The sequence below is a fragment of the Theropithecus gelada genome, chromosome 19 (genome assembly GCF_003255815.1).
Source record: "Theropithecus gelada isolate Dixy chromosome 19, Tgel_1.0, whole genome shotgun sequence".
Classification (NCBI taxonomy): domain Eukaryota; kingdom Metazoa; phylum Chordata; class Mammalia; order Primates; family Cercopithecidae; genus Theropithecus; species Theropithecus gelada.
Window position 1 is genome coordinate 5578681 of NC_037687.1, and position 23467 is coordinate 5602147.

General features: G+C 45.8%; 2 protein-coding genes across 2 annotated transcripts in view; one reads left to right on the forward strand and one right to left on the reverse strand.

Moving 5' to 3' along the window:
• The window catches only part of SAFB2 (scaffold attachment factor B2), a 36943-nt gene extending 28307 nt beyond the window's left edge, over positions 1-8636 (reverse strand). The window contains exons 1-4 of the mRNA XM_025369126.1: positions 8159-8636; positions 6942-7029; positions 2020-2084; positions 1730-1933 (exon numbers count right to left, since the gene is read on the reverse strand). Of these exons, the coding sequence (XP_025224911.1) occupies positions 1730-1933; positions 2020-2084; positions 6942-7029; positions 8159-8344 (543 nt within the window). The 5' untranslated portion in view covers positions 8345-8636. The remainder of the gene's footprint in view (positions 1-1729; positions 1934-2019; positions 2085-6941; positions 7030-8158) is intronic.
• A 26-nt stretch (positions 8637-8662) lies between these two features.
• SAFB (scaffold attachment factor B) overlaps positions 8663-23467 on the forward strand; it is a 55350-nt gene continuing 40545 nt past the window's right edge. The window contains 2 exon segments of the mRNA XM_025369127.1: positions 8663-9022; positions 12016-12100. Of these exon segments, the coding sequence (XP_025224912.1) occupies positions 8834-9022; positions 12016-12100 (274 nt within the window). The 5' untranslated portion in view covers positions 8663-8833.

Genomic DNA, 23467 nt, shown 5'->3' on the forward strand with positions numbered 1-23467 from the left:
TATTTTCTTTTTTCCTTTTCTAGATTTGAACCCATGACCTGGATGCCTCCATTAACTGAGAAGTACACACTCTGAAAATAATAAACACACAGCAGCACCAGGCTGAGAAAGGCAGCTAATCAGTTCCTCAGTGCTGCCCTAGATCAAAGGAGGATAAATTTGGAGGCAATGACTTTTGACCATAAGGTTTAAGGTTCAGTTCTACGGAGGCATTTCCACCCCTAAGCTAAAAGCTGCAATGCCTTAAGGAAGTAAAACCACTTACTGGGCACGTGACGTCAGATTAAAATGAAGATCAGCTCGAAGACAGTGATGGCTTGTGGTATTTGAATAGCCCCACCAGAGAGCTCTATGCCAAAACACTAGAAGTGGAAAGCTGGGAAAGCCCTAAGCAAAGGTCCTCCTTTACATACAAGGATGCTCAGTCAGTCCCTTTGGGGAGCATGGTTGGTACTTGTCTTCACTGTACTTTACATCTTTTAATGTAACTGCTTAACCTTGCTTAAAACATTAACAGGCCAGGCGTGGTGAATCACACCTATAATCCCAGAACTTTGGGAGGCCAAGGCAGGCGGATCACTTGAGGTCAGAAGTTTGAGACCAGCCCGGCCAACATTATGAAATCCTGTCTGTACCAAAAAATATAAAAAATTAGCCCGGTGGCTGGGCGCAGTGGCTCAAGTGTGTAATCCCAACACTTTGGGAGGCCAGGGCAGGCAGATCACAAGATCAGGAGATGGAGACCATCATGGCCAACATGGTGAAACTCCATCTCTACTGAAAATACAAAAAAATTAGCTGGGCGTGGTGGTGCGTGCCTGTGGTCCCAGCTACTCAGGAGGCTGAGACAGGAGAATTGCTTGAACCTGGGAGGCAGAGGTTGCAGTGAGCTGTGATCTTGCCACTGCACTCCAGCCTGGGTGACAGAGTGAGACTCCTCTCAAAAACAAACAAACAAGCAAAAACCAAAAAAACACAACATTAAGAGGAATATCTCCATGATGAGATTAGAAACCATTTCTGAGCTGGGTGCGGCATTACACCTGTAATGCCAGCACTCTGGGAGGCTGAGGCGGAAGGACTGCTTGAGTTCAGGGGTTCAAGATCAACCTGGGTAACCTAATGATCTCTAAAAAAAAAAAATTTTTTTTTAATTAGCTGGGCATGGTGGTTCAGCGTAGTCTCAGCTCTGCAGGATTGCTTGAACCTGGGAGGCTGAGGCTGCCATGAGTTATGATCACAACACTGCACTCCAGTCTGCACAAGCGAGCAAGACCCTGTCTCTAAATAAATAAACCGTCTTTGTTTCTTAAAACTATTTTTTACAGGGAAAAAACTTACTGGGCACTGTGGCCTGTGCCAATAAGCCCAGCTAGTCGGGAGGATCACTGGAGCCCAAGAGTTCAAGACCGGCCTGGGTAACAATGAGACCCCATCTCAAAAAACGAAAATCTTTTATGTCAGAGCTTTCTATTTTATGACTTACCACATGCTTTCAAAGTGTCTCCCAGCCAATTATAAAAACACTCCCCAGTACTACAGAAAAGCTATCTATTAGTTAATCCCTGACCTACACAGCGTTTAAATGGACATGGTTTAACAGCAGGGTTTAGACATTGAACTATGTGTTCACGGTGGTTTAGCTGTGTTCTCCCTCACATGAGCAGCACGCAAGCGCCAAGTGCCTCGGGGCTACGGGCACAACCCGCTGTGTCTCCAAGTTACCTACAGCATGCTCTGGGAGCTGAGCCGGGAGCTGTCTCAGCTGTGCAGCCACGTATTCTTTACTATCACAAAAGGAATCGAGAAGACTGTCCGCGCCATCCTCCCCAAAATCTGGAGCACTGCTATTCTCCACTTCAGTTTCGTCTAGCACACTCATGTCCATCATGCCCATATTCTGCAGGTTCTCCAGACTTGCTTCCATGTCCTCCTGTAAAGAGGAAAAAGAGTCGTTAACGACCACCTGGACCAGGACAGGGAGCTGCTGCTTGTCGTCTCTACCCTGACATCACTTACCTGCCCGTCTCTGGAATCATCTTCCAGGCCGTTATCTTCTGTGCCTTCCTCCTCCATCTTCAGTCCTAATACAGAATAATTGTTCAATCAGATAACACTCAAGTTCTACCTCATAATTAGTTTATGCAGAATAGATTTCAATCTTAGAACAGAACACATTACAAGAGAAACTAAGTCTCCCCTCTCCTGTCACACGTAATTTTGTTTCAATTTGTTTTCTTTTTTTTCTTGAGATGGAGTCTCACTGTGTCACCCAGGCTGGAGTGCAAGTGGCATGATCTCAGCTCACTGCAACCTCCGCCTCCCGGGTTCAAGCGATTCTCCTGCTTCAGCCTCCCCAGCAGCTGGGACTACAGGCGTACACACCATACCCAGCTAATTTTTCTATTTTTAGTAGAGACGGGGTTTCGCCATATTGGCCAGGCTGGTCTCGAACTCCTGACCTCGTGATCCACCCGCCTCGGTCTCCCAAAGTGCTGGGATTACAGGCATGAGCCACGCCGCCCGGCCTCAATTGGTGTTCTAAGTAATACATCAATAGGGAGATGAAAATTAGGATTCCTGTTAGATTATCAGAGTAGTCTGATTTACCACAAAATATCTAAAAGTTTCCAAATATTTCAAAAACACTCCAAACCTAAGAAAAAAATCACAAAAAAATGAACAAAGGATAAAAACAGGCATTTTGAACCAACAACGACAAAAAAATACAATACCATCTAGTAACCAAAGAACTGCAACATAAAATATTGAGTTAGTGATTTGCTGGCTCTCCCTATATTCTACCCATTTCAAGTAGGTCTTTGTCATTTTTCAGCTCAAAAACTTTTTCCCCCCAAGGCAAAAGGCAAAGGCTGCCATAAAGTTGAGAATCATCCTGGGTTTTGTGACCACAAAATAACTATTTGATAGAATTCTGCTAGGTATTGCAAAAGGAGGCTGGAGGGGATCAAGAGAGGAAACCCTGAGAATAAACTTGAGGCTCTATATGTATCAAAAACCTTACTAATGTGCATACCCTTTATGCCAGGAATTTGAGTCTTAGGGTATCTGACAAGGAGTTCGAAACATAGATATCTGTCCTATTGTACCTGTTAAACACCCAAAAGGGAAACAAATTACAGCACATTTTCATTCAGATGTGGTTCACAACCAGGGGGAATGGCTGGCAATGTCTGGAGACACTGTTGGTTGTCATGACTTGGGAGAATGCCATTAGCATCAGCAGCTAGTGACACTGGTCACGACCCTACAATGCAAAGGATACTCCCCAACCACAGAGAATTATTCGGCCCAAATTGTCAATAGTGCCAATACTGAGAAACCCTGTGGGACATCATCCAATGTCTCACAATGTTTAAAGAATGTATGCTTTTAAAGAATATTTAATGAAACAGAAAAAATGCCCACAGTGTGGGCACGGTGGTTCACGCCTGTAATCCCAGCATGTTGGGAGGCTAATGAAGGTGAATCGCTTGAGCCCAGGAATTAAGAGACAAGTTCGGGCAACACAGTGAGACCTCATCTCCATCAAAAATACAAAAATTAGTCAGGCATGGTGTTATGCACCTGTACTCCCAACTACTGGCGAGGGTGAGGTGGGTGAGTGCTCTGGGCCTGGGAGCTTGAGGCTGCCACGATCATGCCACTGCCCTCCACTCTGGGCAACAGAGTAAGACTGTGTCTCTCTCACACACACACCCATAAAGAAAAATCAAACAGAAAAAAAGATACACGTTTCTTAAAAGCTGGTGTCTATTTGTATCCATGCGAGCATATATGCGAGGATATGTTTATAAAATCCGGGTGGATAAGGCTAAGATAATCACCAACAATAGTTAAAATACTCAGGGGTAAGATTAGAGATAATTTTATTTTCACATGCATACTTTTTACATTTTCCAAATTATCTAAAAGTATTACTTCCAAAAATTGTTCAAAAAAGAAAATTAAACATAAAAAACCTGCAGGGTCTACAACTTAAGAGTCTCACTCACCACTGTTACCAATAATCACTCAAGAAATGCAGTTTAATTGCATGTCTCGCAACGTGAGCTATTTCCAGTCTATCACTTAAGACGCCTAACAACGCTAGCAGGTTTTATGATCTGCGTTTGACACACGAGAATTTGGTTGGGCTCCAAAGCTGGCACTCTGAAACTCAGCTGTCCCACTTCCCATGACATCTAAACACAGCATTTCCTTTTGAAATACGTTGTCTAAAACTGTTTGGTAATTGCACCCAATTTCTAGGCCCTAAATAGTAGCCTGCAGTGCCCACATAGGACGGAAATAGGAGAAATGCTGACCAAGGAGCATCACCGAAAAGCTAATGTGGCGTAGACAGGCAACGCCCCAATCCCCAGCACCTGGCATTGGCCAACGAAAAGCTGCCACTGTCAGGGACACAGATGTAAGAAAATCCAACTTTAATCCCACATGGCATCTAAAACTTAAATTTTTAATCCAAGTTTTATTTTTTCCAAACCCACCTACAATGTTGCCTAGGACTCCTAATTTTGGTGAAGACTCTTACTCTGATTTATAATGAGGACACTTTCTCTCAACAAGTTTGGCTGCTTCAATTCTTGCAACAAAGCAGTTACTGGTGAGTTCCCAGAATGAGTCCAACTTTGGACTCAACTGAACGCTGCTGCATAGTGCTCGAAAAGAAAAGTAATTGAGTGTCTCCTGATCTAACAGCTGTATGTAATAACAGGCCCCAACTGCAACCACAAAATCCTAAGGCACTTGCGCTTTATCCATTAGCCAGGTGCCCTGACACCTCTAGAGAACATCAGCAGCTCAGGATGGAAGATGAGGCCCGCAGGGGATGAGCTCCACCTGAAGACCTGGGCTCTCTCTGGGCTTGGTTACTTCTCTGAAAAAGGAATGGGAAGCTATCAGAAGCCCTTCTAATCCTCACTAGAGCTGAGGCTACATATATCATTTTTAAAGCAACAGACGAACTTTATCATCCAAGCTTTCCTGTCAAAACACTAACTCCAAGTAGTTTTGAATCGACCTAAGCTTTAATCTAGGCATTCAGGCAGGTCTTCAAAGCACTCAGCTAAAGTTTAGTTTTTCTAATGATGCAAAGATCATTAGAAATGATCCCTGCTAGGCCAGGCACGGTGGCTCATGCCTGTAATCCCAGCACTTTGGGAGGCCCAGGCGGGTGGATCACCTGAGGTCAGGAGTTCGAGACCAGCCTGGCCAACATGGTGAAACCACGTTTCTACTAAAAATACAAAAAATTAGCCAGGCATGGCAGCGGGCACCTGTAATCCCAGCTACTCGGGAGCCTGAGGCAGGAGAATCGCTTGAACCCGGGAGGCAGAGGTTGCAGTGAACCCAGACGGCACCACTGCACTCCAGCCTGGGCAACAAGAGCGAAACTCCATCGCAAAAAAAAAAAAAAAAAAAAAAAATTCCCTGTTAAATTCCTGCTAAAAGCCAAGGATAGTTTGAGTAAGTCTTGAACTTTACAGTTTTAAAATGAGCACCTACATAAATAAACTTTTAAACTTTATTGTTATGCAGTTTTCCCAACCATTAAAAAAAAAAATTTTAGATCATGCATAAGTTAACACCTAAGCAGAAGAGATAAACTGTATTTCCTGCTGTAGACCAGTTTCTCACATTCTGAATCTGCACAGGCAGTCAGGCCTTCTAGCTAAAATACTGACAGTCAGAAGAACAATAAAAACACATCCATGTTTCAAAAGTAAACTTTAACTTCAAGCTCTTATGCAACCTAACTAAAAGATTTAACCTTTCAAACCACACGCACACGTTTTAAACAGTTAATGTGTTATGAAACACATTAACAAAAAGCTGTTAAAAAAACAACTAAATTGTTAAAAATGCACAATTTCTATTTTCTAAGCACCGATCCTCCACTGCCTGAATTTAGCACTTTTCCAAGAAAACAGGCCCCCTGCACAGAAAACCTAAATTATATTATTATAATATTATAATATAATAATATAATAAGGATAAATTACATTATCCTTATCACCATAAAACCTAACAATGAGGACAATACTAATTGGGATATTCAAAGCTTCAAACTTTTATGGAATTCAATGCTTCCAAAAATAACTGGTATCAGCCATAAACAGGAATGAAGTATCAATACATGTTGCAACACAGATGAACTTTAAGCATTACGTTAAGTGAAAGCTGATACAAATGGCCGTATGTTGTACAATTCCATTTACATGAAATATCCACAATAGGCAAATCTATGCCGACAGAACATGGATTAGTAGTTGCCAGGGGCTGGAGGGAGAAAAGTAAGGCAACTAACTTCTAATGAGGACCGGGTTTCCTTTTGGGGCGGTGAAAATCCAGAAGAATACGGTGGTGGTGGACGCAGAGCCTTGTGTTTGCACTAGGAAGCACTGAATTGCACACCTTAACCTGATAAATTTAACGGTCCTGTGAATTAAATCTTCACATTCAAAAACCGTAATAGTAAAAAAAATAGGCTGAGTGCAAATACCCCAACAATCTATTCTGGACCCTAGCAAAGCTGAGTTTATTCAGTCTCGGGTTGGTGTCCTTTTCCTTGCCTTAAGACCTCTTTTTTGAACCAGGAAGGAACATTTGGTTCCTCAGACCCGTAGAAGTAGCTTTAAGAGCTTGTCTTTCTCTAGTTGACTTTTAATCCCAATGGCAGAAGCTGAAACGTTTTTCGTATATTTTAACTGCACTTGGCACCCGTACATCTCTTTCCTCCTCCCTGTGCCCTTGACACAGCTACTTGTTAGGTGGTGATGAGCAAAGCTAACTCTTAGTGGGAGACACCGAGGACCAGAGAAGTTCTCCCAGCCTAGAGGGCGGGAAGAGCACTACACACCATTTCTCTAAATTCTCTAAACACTCAAGCCCCAAGCATCATATGTACAAGTAAATACCTTTAACACATCTCTTGGCTGACTTCTTGCTGCTGGCTTCTAACTCGATGCCAATTTCATCAGGATCTTGCCCCTCTTCTTTAACCGCCTATTAGGGACAGATGAGTTTTACAACATGATTAAGAGCTGCAGGGCACACACTGTTCCTTACAAGTAACAACCTCCCATGAAACAAAGGCAAACGCGTCCTTGTAGAGAGCAACTCCGGGTCAGCTATCTGGGCCGCAAGCCCAAAAGGCGGAGTTCAGGAATCCCGCACAGCTTGGATCTCTCTGGGTCCAAATGACAAAGGAGAGGGAGGCTGCGAGCAGGAGCTCCAGAACTGGGGTCAAGGACCAGTTCCAAAACGGCAACTCAACTCGACACTGCCCAACCTTCGACTTTAAAGTTATGTGATGGGACAAATCAGAACAGAGAGGCTGCACTTGGCCCGGCCTCGGTGAAGGGCTGGCCACCGCTGGTGAGGAGGAACAGCAGCCACCCTGGGGAGATTCAACAGGTCCCTCAGTGCCTGCCACCTGCCGGGTCCAGGACTGGGCACCCACAAGCTCCCTCCCTATGCTGAAGGAGTTTCTTCCAGTTGCCGAGACAGACAATCCCCAACCACTTAATATCTTGCATTTAGCCCCTGCATTCAGCGAGGTACGACATAAACGCAGAATGAGCTGGCAAGGAGGTGGGGCGGCGCATTAGGGAGGGCGCTCAGGAAGGTGATGTCTCAGGCACACCCGAAATGACAAGGGGCCGGCCACGAGATCTGGGGGACACGGGTGGACAGCTTCGTAAATGCTAAGGCCCTGGGGCAAGAACAAGCACCGCCCCCTTTCCTGTAAAAGCTCAGGAGTCCGCCAGACACCCATTCTCCGGAGAAGGAAACTGAGGCACAGAGAGAAAAGCACCTGCCCAAGGTCACAGAGCCAAGGCTCGAAAGGGAGCCCCAGGAGGGGTCCCGGGGCCACCCTGGTAGCCGAGAAGACCGGACGCTGAGCGCGCCTAAAGAGAAAAGGTGGAAAGAGAATAGGAAGGAAGGCACAGAGAGGGGCGGTAACGGGCCAAGGTCACACAGCCGGCCCCCTGGGTGCCCGACACCTCGAGTCGGGGTCGGCCAAGACGCGGGTCGGGCCCGGGGCGCCCCGGGTCCGGGAGCCGCGGTGACAGGCACTGGCGGGGGCGTGCCCAAGCCTCCTGCGCCACCCCCGAGCCCCGTGCCGCCTCACCTTCTTGAGCCGCTCCATCAGGACGCTCTTGTTGCCGCCCGTGTCTAGGTTCCGCTTCTTCAGCTCCGCCCGCAGATCGATCACCCGCAGCTCGCTGAGTCGCCTCGTCCCAGTCTCCGCAACGCCCGGGCCGAGAGCAGCCGTGCCAGGGCCCGAGTCGCCCGACCCGGGCAGAGTCTCCGCCATCGTCACGTTCCCGTCTCGGCCACCGACTCAGCCGCACACCGCCGGCAGCTGGAGCGGCTCTGAACACAAAATGGCGCCGCCTAAGAGGAAAACGCACTCGTTTCCTCCCGCCCCGCTTTGCGGCCGCGCACGCGCACGCGCACCGCCTCACGAGCGCACTTAGCAGCAAGGACGCTCGCGCGTCGACCAACCGCGCGTTCACCGGCACCACGCGCAGGCGCCGAATCTGCAGCTCGCATGCGTCCGGGCAGTTCCCGGCGGGAGGCTGGAGAGACGCAACGCGACTGCGCACATCCCCGCGTTGTTCTCACTGCGCATGTGCAGTTGCAACCGGGATAGTCCAGCTTGCGCTTGGTGCGCCTGCGCAGAAGCGAGGCGCGCCGGGGCGACTGGAGCGGTTCCCTCGCAGGCGGCGCCATTTTGTGCTAGGAGCCTGATAAAACCGGCCCGGTTCTGTGGAAAGTGGGCGGCGGAGCCAGGGTCCCTGGAATGGCGGAGACTCTGTCAGGCCTAGGAGATTCTGGAGCGGCGGGCGCGGCGGCTCTGAGCTCCGCCTCGTCAGAGACCGGAACGCGGCGCCTCAGCGACCTGCGAGTGATCGATCTGCGGGCGGAGCTGAGGAAACGGAATGTGGACTCGAGCGGCAACAAGAGCGTTTTGATGGAGCGGCTGAAGAAGGTGGATTTGGGGCCCCGAGGGGGGGGGCACAGGGTGGGTTTGGGATCCTCTTGGCCGCGACGGTGGCTCGCGGGCCCTGGCGTCCGCCCCCGGCCCCGTTCGCGGCCTCCCCGGACCTGGTGTTCTCGCGTCCCCCGGCTCTTCCCAGGCCCCGGCGAGAGTTCCTTGGCCGGCTGGGCCTGGGTTCAAATAGTAACGCCGCATTGGGGCCGGGAGAACCAGAAAAACGGCGCGCGTGCAGGAGAAGCGGTGACGGGTGACATCGTCCCCCGAGAGGAGGGTTCTCCCCTCGTCTCGTCCTCGCCTCCGTACCTGGAGGGGAGACCCTGAAACGTTCACTTCCTAGGCGAGGGGAAGGGACTCGGCCAAGGTCACACGGCCGAGGACGGGCGGCGTCGGGATTTGAACCCAGGCCGTGGGATTCCTGGGCCTGCTGCTTGGTTTCCCCAGGGAAGAGATTTTGTGACCCACGGGGGACCGACCAGCCTGAATCGGGGCAGATTTTCAAAGGAGACACCCGTAGGACATACTCAAAGCGAAAAATAGGAAAAACGACCACAACCCCGTTTTCCCGTTTTGCCGGTACTCGCCCGGTGAAGTAACAGGGCAGGAAGGAAAAGTGGGATTGACGATAGCGACCCGAAATGTGAAATGAGGGGAGACCCGGGGTGGACTTTAAAACCAGCCTCAGAACTGCCCGGGAGGCGGGCAGAGCCTGGGCTTCCCCTGGTCCATCAGTCTCTCTGGACTTGGGAACCCTGCCAGCTCTCCGTGGCCTGATCTTGGGCATAGAAGACCTTGAACCCCTTCTGAGTCCTTTTTATTTTATTTATTTATTTTTTTCTCTCTCTCTGTAAGAAGAAAAAAAGCAATAGGGCTTTGGTTTGGGGATTAAATAAGGTTGCGTGGAGCAGGCTTGGCGTGCTGCCTGGCGCATGTAAACACTTCGGTGTGTGGTTGCCATCACGATTCCCTTCTCCTCTCTGTGCCACCACGAGTCCTCATTTGCAGATCGGGGGCTCTAACGCCTACCTTGGGGGATTCAAAGGGATCCCTTGGAAAAGCAGAGAGTCAAGTAAAGGTTAGCCGCCTGCGGTTTCCTTATTCCTGTCGGTTTCTTTCTCTGCATTTCTTCCACCTGGCTACTCTGGGACCGCTCTCCCCTGTAGTGGCTCCGCCTGGCCGCCCACCCTCCCAGGCCCTGCAGGCAGTGGGGCTGGTGACGACATTCCACCATACTGGCTCCGGAACTATGGAGATCGCAGAGCTTTATTATTAAATTGGTGATGAGAAGTAGGGATTTTTTTTTTTTTTTTTTTTTTCCTGATGAGAAACCCTGGGCTCGAGTGGATAGTTGTCTTGGCCAGAGTCACATGGGCCTTTTAAAAGCTCAAACTTGGGTTTCTTTTCACTGTGGATTCTCTCTTTACTCAGACAAGGCAGGAAGTTCATTGATCTACATATTTACCCAGAGAAAACGCAGACAGTGGAGATTGGCGGCCTCCCATCAGCTAAGCCAAATTAAGAGGCTTTATCCTTTTTTTCTCCCCGGACGGTCCATAGGCCTGAAAAGCTGCTGTGATGGCACTGAACCTTCCTGTCAAGCTGGTGACTGAGACTTCCCATCACTCACTGTCATCTCTGAGAGCACAGATTTGTTCCTTCTTTCTTCTCCTTTTCATTTTCTTCAAGATGTGGTCCCAAAACACGAATACTGCCAGCCCATATCCCTGTCTGCTACTCACCCAAGCCAGTCTGGAGTTTTCTGATCTCGTTCTCTTCCCGTTTCTGTCATCCTGTTGTTGTCCCTTTCTTGGTTTATTTTTCCAGGAAGGGCAAAAGAGCAAAAGGGGGAAACGAAACACCTGCCTAGGGCATTGCTTCTCTTTTCCTAGTGGTGTTTCAGAATTGCCTGTCCCCGGGAAAAGGATGAGGGACTTGGTGATTGTACTTTTCCTTAATCCCAGGAAAGAACTTCAGTCCCTTTTCTGGCTTCTGAGAGGAGAGATTTTTGTTGCTGCTGGTAAAGATGAGTTGTGGAATCCCCAGGCCCTATCTCAATTCAGACTTACCCACCTGGGAAACTTCGAGGGTTCCAAACCTCTGCAAATAAAACAGTACATGAAATTATGTGAACAAAACTTGTGCTCATGGGACAGGAGAGTAAAGACTGGAAAAGTTATCAGTAAAACTTAACCTGAAGCTAAGTTTCTAGCAATGTCATCATGATTGACGTGTTCTGTACTGATGGCTTAGTTGATGCCAGGCACTGTGCTGAGGATGGGCATTGTTGAAGTGAATGACAGCGTCCTGGGGTGGGAGGCTGGGCGTGCCAAGAAATTGTTAATATCTGATGAGGCACAATCACGTAGTGGTTGAGAATGAGGTATTGGAGTCAGTCGTGAATGTACCTGACGGGGATCGGATAAGGTCATGCATGTCGTGACTGATCTCGTGTGTAACACACAGTAGGATCCCAACCAGTGAGTGTTAGTATTCCATCCACACAGTACTGAGTACAGGCACGGCGTGGAGGGAGTCTCTGGAGGGTTAAAGAGTATTTTGTGAGTAAAGTCAGAAGAAATTGGAGAGTGTGCCTTTCCCTTTTTGAGTTCTTCTGGGCTTAGGAAGAAGATGAACCAGATAAGCCTACTGTTTGTTGAGTGCTTCCTTTTCATGGCTAATAGAATCCTCACAACAGTCTTCCAGGGTAAGTACTATATTATTATTAGCCGCATGTTCCGGAGGAAGAAGCAAAAACTGAGCACCTAAGTAAACCCGCCTGGGACCACCCAGCTAAGAACTGGTGGCGTCAGTCGGTCTCCAGTGTAGAGCAAGATAACAGATGAGTGGATGGGCCACAGGCCCTGGGCGGTGAGGGCGGCAGCAGCTTTTTGATCTTAAAAATACAGTTTCCTTGTCACCTGAAGGCTCTCTGAAAGCAGTGTGTGTGCTGGCTTTTTGGATCAACTTTACTTTTCCCTTCTTTTTAGGCAATTGAAGATGAAGGTGGTAATCCTGACGAAATTGAAATTACCTCCGACGGAAACAAGAAAACATCGAAGAGGTCCAGCAAAGGTATGGAGGATTTCATAAGCAAGTTTCATGTTAAGTGCTTTCTTCAAAACAAATTCATTGCTAATGTGCCTCATGTACTTGTCTGTGCATTGGCCTTGTGAACCACTCTGAACTGGGAGCCTTCAGCGAAGCTTTGCATTTTCTTTAAAGATCTCTCTACTGTGTTTTGTTTCCTTGGTATCTGGGAATTACAACAGGATGGAAGGAGTATTTGCTCTTTATTCATTTTCCTCTGTAGATTGTCAGCAGTCCTTAAGTAAGGAGTCTTTCAGGAGTCAGTCACAGTGGCGTGTGCCTGTAATCCCAGGCGACTCGGGGCTGTGGTCGGAGGATCACATGAGCCTGGGAGTTCAAGACCAGCCTGGGCAACATAGCAAAACCCAACTCTACAAAAAAACTTTTAAAAGGCCAGGTGTGGTGGCATGCATCTGTGGTCCCAGCTGCTTGGGAGGCTGAGCCGGGAGGATTACCTGACCCCCAGGAGGTTGAGATCAACTTGGGCAACACAGGGAGACCCCCATCTCCACCAAAAAGAAATTAACCAGGCATGATGGCATGCACCTGTGGTCCCAGGTACTTGGGAGTTTCAGGAGGGGGATCACTTGAGCCCAGGAGCTCAAGCCTGCAGTGACCTATGATTGCACCACTGCACTCCAGCCTGAGTGACAGAGCAAGACCCAGTCTCTTTAAAAAAAAAAAAAAAAAAATGCTGGGCACAGTGGCTCACACCTGTAATCCCAACACTTTGGGAACCCAAGGCAGGAGAATAGTTTCAATCTAGGAGTTTGAGACTAGCCTGGCCTGCCTCTATCCACCGCCAAAAAAAAGTAGGCATCGAGACACGCCTGTTTTCCTAGCTACTTGGGAGGCTGAGGCGGGAGGATCATTTGAACCCAGGAGTTCAAGGCTGCACTGAGCTGTTATGGCACCACTGAACTCCAACCTGGAGTCCACGAAGTATTTAGGACTGCCCGAGCCTTCTATTGCTTGGACTTGTAGAAAATAACATTCCTTTTAAATATCACTTGGCTCAAACAGAACTGTCACTTTAACATTTCTTTTAAAAACTGCTTATACAGTAAAAGTTACATTTCACATGACATGACTCTCACCATCTTACCCAGATCTCTCTCGCCCATCCCCCACACCCTGTGCTTTGTTTGTGTGTCAGGCCCCAAACAAATGATTTACTCTCCTGGTTCTCTGTGACATCACACTGCCCACCCTTCCCCATCTGTCTGCCTTAGAGACCTAGTTCCTCAAAAGACAACTGATCCATCCCACCAATAGCAGCTCGTCTCCTTGGGTTCTCTGTCTTCCCGTGGCATAGTTCCTTATACCTTGGTTTAATATTTATGTCATCTTGCTTTCTGTCAAGACCAGATTGTTGAGGACTAGGGCTGTATCTTGTTTATGTTTCTTTCCCCTCCAATGGTTTAACTTGGTAACACTCAACTAATGGCTTAAGAATCAGCCAAGGTAGGGCGCCATGGCTCACGCCTGTAATCCCAGCACTTTGGGAGGCTGAGGCGGGCTGATCACCTGAGATCAGGAGTTCGAGACCAGCCTGGCCAACATGATGAAACCTCGTCTCTACTAAAAATATAAAAATTAGCCGGGCATGGTGGCGGGCACCTGTAATTTACCCCAGCTACTCGGGAGGCTGAGGCAGGAGAATTGCTTGAACCCGGGAGGCGGAGGTTGCAGTGAGCCCAGATCATGCCAGTGCACTCCAGCCTGGGGGACAGCAAGACTTCATCCCCACAAAAAAAAGAATCAGCTGAAGTTGGGCTTGTGGACCGAATGTTCTCTTGGTTCATGTAGAGTTTTCCCTATCTGAAATGCTTGTGACCAGAAGGGTTTCGTTTTTTGGATTTTGTGCAGTATTTTCATACGCATAATGAGATAATCTTGGGATTGGGACCCAAATCTAAACAAAAAATTTGTTTCTTCTATACTGGAAGATAATTTTATACCATATTTTTTATAATTTTGTGCATGAAACAAAGCTTTCGCTAACGTTTTGACTGCAACCCACCGCACATCAGGTGTGGAATTTGCTATTTGTGGCGATACGTCAGTGCTCAGAAGATTTCAGAGTTTCAGATAGGGATGCCCAACCTGTAATTGAAGGCCTGGTTCTTAGGGCCCAAAACTAAATGGGATCATAACTAATACTTGGTGGTGAAGTATTGAGTTTAAATATCTGAGAGGCGGGCCCCAGTGTCAGCCACAGCGTTTGGGGTAAGCGCTGGAGAACAGCAGAACGAAGTCACTTCTGTGGCTCATGATAATATTGCATGTTTTTGCCTTTACTCAAGTAAACTTCTGCCAAGGGAAAGAGTCCTAGAAAATCAATGGGGAAAGAAATCGTAATAGGAAAAAATAGAGCCTGTGGATCTCTTTTGTTTTCCTTTTTCTTCTGATAAACGCAAGTACTTGTACTACAGGCTTTTGTTGCTCTTTTTGTTTTGTTTTTGAGATGGGTTCTCACTCTGTCCCTCAGATGGAGTGTAGTGGCGCAGTCATGGTTCACTGCAGCCTTTAACTCCTGGGCTCAAGCAGTGCTTTCACCTCAGTCCCCTAAAGCATTTAGATTTCAGGTTGAGCCACTGTGCCTGCCAGGTTTTAAAATACATGCATGGGAGTAAAAAGCAGAAGTTTCTTCACAGTCAGGGAACAGCCCACTACTAAAAGTTAGGCATACTTCTCCAGACTTTGTGTGTATGTATAATGTTTAAAAGTAAACTTAGGTCTGGGTTACAGAGCAAGACCCTGTGTCTAGAAAAACAAAAGTCAGTGAGCTGGGCATGGTGGCACACACCTGTAGTCCTAGCTGCTAGGGAGGCCAAGGTGGGAGGATTGCTTAAGCCCAAGAGGTCAAGGCTGCAGTGAGTTGTGAGTGTGCTTCTACGCTCCAGCTTGGGCACAGAGTGAGAAAGGAAAAAAGTAAAGATAAGGGTATATACACACACCTGTGTGCGTATATTTTTCTCATTAAAAAACCCCTGATCTTGCTGTACAAAATCTCATAATAGTCTGCTGTAACAGGCTAATAATCTTCTGTATGAGTAAATATAAGGCAATTTAGCCCATCAGTTTTTTATTACTAGACGTTTGGAGATCTTTGTTTCCAATTAGCACTTGGTACTTCCAGTGTTCAGTGTTTGCACAAACCAGAGATAAATACCTTTGTGTGGTCAAAGTAATATAATTTTTGATAACTCAGTGAAAGGAAAATTCTAGAGTCCAAGGGTATGGCCTTTTATTTTCACATAGCTAGTTTACAAATAGCTGTCCCAGCCAAGCTCAGTGGCTCATGCCTGTAATCCCAGCACTTTGGGAGGCTGAGGTGGGCGGATCAAAAGATCAGCCTGGCCAACATGGTGAAACCCCGTCTCTACTAAAAATACAGAAATTCGCCAGGTGTGGTGGTGGGCGCCTATAATCCCAGCTACTCAGGTGGCTAAGGCAAGAGGATAGCTTGAACCTGGGAGGCTGAGGTTGCATTGAGCCGAGATAGTGCCACTGTGCTCCAGCCTGGGCGACAGAGTGAGGCTGTCTCAAAAAAAAAAAAAAAAAAACCAAAAAACTGTCCCAACAGTGGGTGAGAGTGCCTATTTCACTCAACTCAACATCAAACTTACCTTGTTTGCCTGTTAAATAGAAGAAAAGTATTTCATTGTATTTATCTGCATTTTTCTGCAGGTGAGACTTTCATTTGCATTTCTTCACAGATTATACTGCTTCTGCTTCTGATAATTGGACATTTGTGTTGTCTGAATGGCCTTTTCATGCCCTTTGCCGATTTCTGTGCTGGGTTGTTTGTCTTAATGAGTTAAAAGGACTCTATATAAAATGTTCCTATTGTTTTAATCTGTCATTTGATTCGACTTGTGGTATTTTGATCACTAGACTTCTAGATTTTATGTTGTGCTTTAAAAGGACTTCTTTGCTTTTAAATTATAAAAAATAGGACTCTAAGGCCAGGTGCGGTGGCTCATGCCTGTAATCCCAGCACTTTGGGAGGCCAAGGCGGGTGGGTCACCTGAGGTCAGGAGTTCAGCACCAGCCTGGTCAACATGGTGAAACCCCGTCTCTACTAAAAATAAAAAAATTGTCTGGGTGTGGTGGCCGGCACCTGTAATCCTAGCTACTTGGGAGGCTGAGGCAGGACAATCACCTGAACCCAGGAGGCAGAGGTTGCAGTGAGTCGCGATCACGCTGTTGCACTCCAGCCTGGGCAACGAATGAAACTCCGTCTAAAATATATATATATATTATACTATGTTATATAGAGAGAGAATAAGATTTATGGTTTTATTTTTACATTTTACATTTGGAGGTTTAATTCATTTAGAATGTATTTTGCATGTGGTGTGAGGTAGTAGGGATCAAAATATGAAACATTTAGCCTGGGTGCAGTGGCTTACACCTGTAATCCCAGCTCTTTGGGAGGCTGAGGTGGGCAGATCACCTGAGGTCAGGAGTTCAAGACCAGTCTGGCCAACATGGTGAAATCCCGTTTCTACTAAAAATACAAAAATTAGCTGGGCATGGTGGCGGGTGCCTGTAATCCCAGTTACTGGGAGACTGAGGCAGGAGAATCGCTTGAGCCTGGGAGGCCGATGTTGCAGTAAGTTGAGATTATGCCAGTTTACTCCAGCCTGGGCAACAGTGCAAGACTCTGTCTCAAAGAAAAAAGAAAAGAAATATTTGTCATCAGAAAGATCACTTCTGCCCCTCCCAGTGCATCTCCCCTCCCCTGCAAAAATAAAAGTCGCTGTTGTGATTACTTTCACTATTAGTTTTATCCGTTCTAGAACTTCATGTAAAATACTAGCAATACTAGCTCTTTTGTGTCTCATTTGTTGTTTTGTTTTGCTTCTTGTAATCAGTTTTATTCTAGAAATTTACAGTACATTTTGATATCTAATAAGGCAGGTCTATAAGTTTTCTTAATTATTTTCAACTACTTTCAACTATGATAAACCTATCGGTAGGTTTTATCAAGATTTTAACTGAAAATAGAGTGACCGCTGTAATGTATGAATTCAAAATGCTTTAAAATTACAGAACACGTATCTCAAGTAATCTCAGTACTCCTCCACAACTGATGTGTTTAGCAGACTCTTGAAATAATTATTAGGGGCTGTGCGAGATGGCTCTCGTCTGTAAGCCCAACAGTTTGGGACGCCGAAGCAGAAGGATCACTTGAGCCCAGGAGTTGGAGAGCAACCTGCGTGACATAGTGAGACCCCATCTCTACAGAAAATTAGAAAAATTAGTCAGGTGTGATAGCGTGCACCTGTAGTCCCAGCTACTCATGAGACTAAGGTTGGAGGATCGCTTGAGTCCAGGAATTTGAGGTTGCAGTGAACCATGATTGGGCTGTGATTGCTCTCCAACCTTGGTAACAGGGCAAGACCCTGTCTCAAAAAAATAAAATAATTACCAGGAAACTGAATTTATTTGTAGTGACATTATCACAAAGTACAAATTAATAGGATGTCTTATGGTGTTTGAGAATGTTTTGTAACTGGAGATGCAAAGTTGGCCTGTTTGCTTGGTTAAGTATTACCCAGTCCTGTGCTGCTGGCTTGTTTTGTTTCGTTTTTGTTCATTCTGGCAATTTCACACTTAATTAAGTTGCAAGAATAATGCAAGGAATTCCCATAAACCCTTTACCCAGAGTCCCCAAATGTTGCCATCTGACTACATTTGCCTTATCCTTTTCTCTCCTTGTATGTATATTTTTACTATGCCGCTTGGCAAGTTGCAAGGCGCATATGCCCCTTTGCCCTACATACTGCGGTAAAGCCAAGGATGTTACCTAACTGTAGATGTCCAGATCAAGGAATTAGCATTGATACAATACTGCCATAATACTGCCATCTCGTCTTAGTCCTCATTTAGATTCAGTAGTTTGTTCTGATAGTGTTCTCTGTAACTCAGACAAAAAATGTCCAGTCATGCATTGCATTAAGTCATCATGTTTCCTTAGTTTTCTTTAATCTTGAACACTTACACTTATTTTGTAGCTTTTAATCTTGAACACTTACACTTATTTTGTAGCTTGTTTTTCTATTTGAATTGTTTTGGGTTCTCCCCGCCCCATAATGAGGATCAAGTTATACGCTTGTCAGAAATACACCAGACATGTTGTATTCCTGTTTTTTGTTTTGTTTTGTTTTGAAACCAGATCTTGCCCTGTTGCCCAGGCCGGAGTGCAGTTGTGCAGTCGTAGGTCACTGCAACCCTGAATTTCTGTGCTCAAGCGGTCCTCCCACCTTGGCCTACCAAAGAGTTGGGATTACAGACATGAGCCACCACGCCCAGCCTATATTGTCATCAGTGTGTGCTATCCAGAGGCACATGCTGTTAGTTTGAGCCATTACTGGCCATGTTAACTGACTTTAAATGCTATTGGCCAGGTTTCTCCACTGGAAAGTTACTGTCTTCCTTTTCATAGTTATATTTCTGGGGAAGATACTTTGAGACTGTGTAAATATCCTGCTCATCCTCCATTAGTTTCAGCAACCGCCAGTTCCTCTCCATTCATTTATTCTGGTGGTTGCCAAATGGTGATTTTTAAATTTTGTTATTTTTTTTTATTACTTGGTTTACTGCCATAAGGAATAGCTTGCCCTTCTCCCTCATTTATCTGTGTGAACTTATTTTATTCCATAGGTTGAAAGCCTTTATGTTTATTTACTACAATGTGCAAAACATTCCGTTGGAAGCCCTGTCCGGCAGGCTTCCCTGTCATTTCCACATGTCTGTGTCATTCTTTGAACAGTTTTTTACCTTCTGGAATGGGAGGGTACTTGAGTCTCATCTTACGCTTTTCCTGCCCTTTCCCTGGGATCAGCCATTTCTTCCAAGTGCCCTGGGCCCTTTTGAGGAGCGCTATTAGAAATCAGGGTCTTGGAACTTGGATGTACTTTTGCTGCTAGGATGTCAGCTCCTGGGCCAGTGCTTGGTTTGTGAGATCTACCAGGCTGACTGTACCTCATGAAATTAAGTACCATTAAATCAATCCGAAGCAAGCCAAAGACAACTTAAGAAAGGTGACAAAGCCCTCGTGAACAGTTTGCCAAACTTGCTAGCTGATTACAATTAATCACTTGATTCTCCAGGATTTTTGAGGTGACAGTTATATCATCAGTGAATCAAAGAATTAAGCATGTTGCCAGATTGACATTGAAATGTACATAACATTCTTAAATAGTAAATACAACTAACAGGAAATTTTCAAGTCCTGCGAAATGACTAATTTGAGAAAATTTTCCTAGATGTGATGACTTTTTATCAGAAAATTGTCAATTTTCTCCAGAGTAACCTAAAAGAAAATGTTATGTGTTCTATAATAGTCTAAAAAGAAAATGCACAAGAGAAACTAAAATTCTGGGGGGAAAATACAGGGATTTCCTCAATTCTGATGATAGGATATTGCGAACAATAGAAAGTTTGAGGGTTTGTTCATTTGGTGGTGGGGGAAAGCTCTAATCTTATCTTTTCTTGTGTAAGATAGAAATTCCAGCTAGTTTAGTACTTTTTATAATATAGTAATAAGGAGGACCTGAAGTAAGAATAAAACTGAGAAACAACAAAGGAAGAGAAATTTCGCTACATAAAAGTTTTAAGCCTCTGTCAAGAAAAGATATCCATAAGGTATGCAACAGTCTGGGAAAAAAATATTATAGCACAGAATAAAGAAGAGACTAATAATCCAGAAAGCATTGAATATTCTGACAAATCAGTAAGGAAAACAGGCAACTCAGTCAACAAGGAACAGAGACTATACACAAGCAATTCACAGATAAATGAAAAAGCAGACGTGGCCTAGAGACCAAAAGATTCCATTGCTGGTAATTGGAGAAAAGCGAATTTTGTAATGACGTAAGATTTTTGCCTATCAAACTGGTAAAAATGTACACAGTTCCGCCAGGTGCAGTGGCTCACACCTGTAATCCCAGCACTTTGGGAAGCTGAGGTGGGCGGGTCACTTGAGGTAAAGTGAGACCAACCTGGCCAACATGGAGAAACCTTATCTCTACAAAAAAATATAAAATTAGCCGGGCATGGTGGCGCGTGCCTGTACTCCCAGCTACTTGGGAGGCTGAGGCAGGAGAATCGCTTGAACCCGGGAGGCGGAGGTTCCGGTGAGCCGAGATTACACCACTGCACTCTAGCCTGGGCAACAAGAGCGAAAACTCTGTCTCAAAAAAATTTTCTTTTACACAGTTCCTGTTCTCCCACATTGGCAAGGGTATTGGGGAAGGTGTAGGTGTTGGAGACAATAAATTGCTACAGCCTTTTTGAGAAGGCAGCTAACATGGGGAATTGCCATAGCATGGAGCCTCTTACGAGGAAAGTGGGGAAAGGGGAAGGTATGAATAGCTTTATACTTCCTGTACTTAGGAGGATGAATCTTCTGTTACTGCAGTAAAGTTTAATGGGTATATTTGCATAATTAGGGAAGTGTGTTTGTGTAATCAAATCAAAAAGTAATGAACCACCTACATGTGGCCCTGGGTACTGTGGGAGCATCTCAGCAGAAGTCCAGGGCAGCAGAGTCAGCGATGAGGTAAGACAGTCTCTGAGGCAGAAGCTTAACAGAACGGAAGAGACGGAATCCCAGGCAGGGAGCTACAAGCAGGCGATAGAGGCCACGACGGTCATGCCTATAGCTGAGACTACAAACTAGGGTGAAGAGCTGAGGTAGAAGGATTCGAGGGGCTCAATGGCTCTTTAGATTTTGCTAGAGAGTTATACTTTTCCTATTTGCATTCACTTTTTTAGACATGTTGTTTTTCTTCTCTGGAGGATAGTGTCTTTCCTCAAGTAGTGATGATTAATAAACATTCCAGTCAGGGATGTGCTTTATACATTGAAGATTAAACATTTTGAAGATTGCGTGTTCTCTAGATGTTTCCAGTCACTTTTTACTTTGGGGGAGTCTTCTCCTAAGAAGGATTTGGCTGCAGTGTACCTGTACATACTGCTTGGGAGAAAAGTGGTCATAGAAGTAGAAAACCCTGATTCTGTTTGATGAAAATCTAGTACCCCCCTGAGGAAGAGAGAAACACCTTATGAAGGGCAGCAAGTGTCTGATGAGTTAACGTACATTTTTCCTAGTACCTGGAATAGAATTGGACAGAAACCAAAGTATGTATCATAGAATTGTATCAACTTTATCAAATATAATCATTCTGTGGTAGTGCTCTGCTATCTCTTCCCAACATATTTACAGAGACCACTGGGTTGAGTTCCAACTTTTTTATACCTTGAGGCATGTTTTGCCAAAGAAATAATGGTATAAAATGGGGATGGATTTCCCAGCCAGCTGACCAAAACATCATGTATTGAATTCTGTTATTAGTTTGATAGTCCCCTATCTTTGTAAATAAAGTAATTCTACAAATATGAATGGAATTAGAATATTTTAAGCCTCAATTACAATACAAATAATTAGGGTTGGGATTTTTGTCTTTGACTTTTCTTTTTTTCTCCCCTCAGTATGTTACATACTTATCCAGTTACAAGAATAGTTTCTAGTATAAACAAATTATTGTCCACTTTTTTTTTTTTCCCCCTTTGAGACAGGGTCTGACTCTGTCACCCAGGCTGGAGTGCAGTGGCACAATCTCAGCTCACCGCAACCTCCGCCTCCTGGGTTCAAATGATTTTCCTGTCTCGGTCTCCCAAGTAGCCAGGCAGCGGCTGCAGTGAACCAAGACACACCACTGCACTCCAGCCTTGGTGATGGAGTCAGACCCTGTCTCAAAAAAACAAGAAAGAAAGAAAATAAAGTGAAAAGAGACTATTCTTCACGTTGGGAAGGAAGCCTGGCAGGAAGTAGTTTTCCCAGGGCTGTGTGGCTGATCGACTTTTCTCCTACGTTCTTCAAAAAGCTGAGCACTGCCTTCCATAAGGATGCTAGGAAGCTATGCTGGCAGTAGCTCTAAAACACGAAACGATGCTACGTTATGCCTTGCCTTTGAGATGTGGTCTTCCAGAGTCTATTTCATGGATCTCATCCATGTGATTTTGTTCTTCACATGGAAGATAGTCAAAGAGTTTAATTTGAGCTCGCCTATTCTTGACACCAGAAATTTCATTTTTGCCATGCCTAAGGACTTCCATCTTTGCTTCAGTTCTGTTATTTCTAGTATCATCGTTCACATTTTTCTGTTCTCTACTCATTTTATCATTTGTATGAAAAAGCAAATGACCATATTAATACTGCTGTTTGGATGAAGGTGCCAGCATGCCTGCCCTTGTGAACTGTTGCAAATGTTATAAGTCATCGATTAGTAAGAAAAATTGGGGGGTTGCACAAGGACAGTTGCGGGAAATGACTTCCCTGTTTTTAGTATTGTTGGCTGACAGGAGAAATAGGAACCTAAGAAAGTATGCAGCCTTTTGATGTTTTCCACATTTTTTATTTTATTTTATTTTTTTTTTTGAGACGGAGTCTCGCGCTGTGTCACCCAGGCTGGATGCAGTGGCGCGATCTCGGCTCACTGCAAGCTCCGCCTCCCAGGTTCAGGCCATTCTCCTGCCTCAGCCTCCGAGTAGCTGGGACTACAGGCGCCCGCCACCACGCCCGGCTAGTTTTTTGTATTTTTAGTAGAGACGGGGTTTCACCATGTTAGCCAGGATGGTCTCGATCTCCTGACCTCGTGATCCGCCCGCCTCGGCCTCCCAAAGTGCTGGGATTACAGGCTTGAGCCACCGCGCCCGGCCACATTTTTTAAAATTACTAAACTCTTTTTATTGTATTTATTTTGAGATGGAGTCTCTCTCTGTCACCCACACCAGAATGCAGTGGTACAATCTCATCTCACTGCAACCTCCACCTCTTGGGTTCAAGTGATTCTCCTGCCTCAACCCCCCGAGTAGCTGGGATTACAGGCACCTGCCTCCATGTCCTTCTAATTTTTGTATTTTTAGTAGAGATGGGGTTTCACCATGTTGGCCAGGCTGGTCTCAAACTCCTAACCTCAGGTGACGCGCCCACCTCGACCTCCGAAAGTGCTGAGATTATAGGTGTGAGCCACCACACCCGGCCTAAAATTACTAAACTCGGCCGGGCGCGGTGGCTCAAGCCTGTAATCCCAGCACTTTGGGAGGCCGAGATGGGCGGATCACGAGGTCAGAAGATCGAGACCATCCTGGCTAACACAGTGAAACCCCGTCTCTACTAAAAAATACAAAAAACTAGCCGGGCAAGGTGGCGGGCGCCTGTAGTCCCAGCTACTCGGGAGGCTGAGGCAGGAGAATGGCGTAAAACCCGGGAGGCGGAGCTTGCAGTGAGCTGAGATCCGGCCACTGCACTCCATTCTCCTGCCTCAGCCTCCC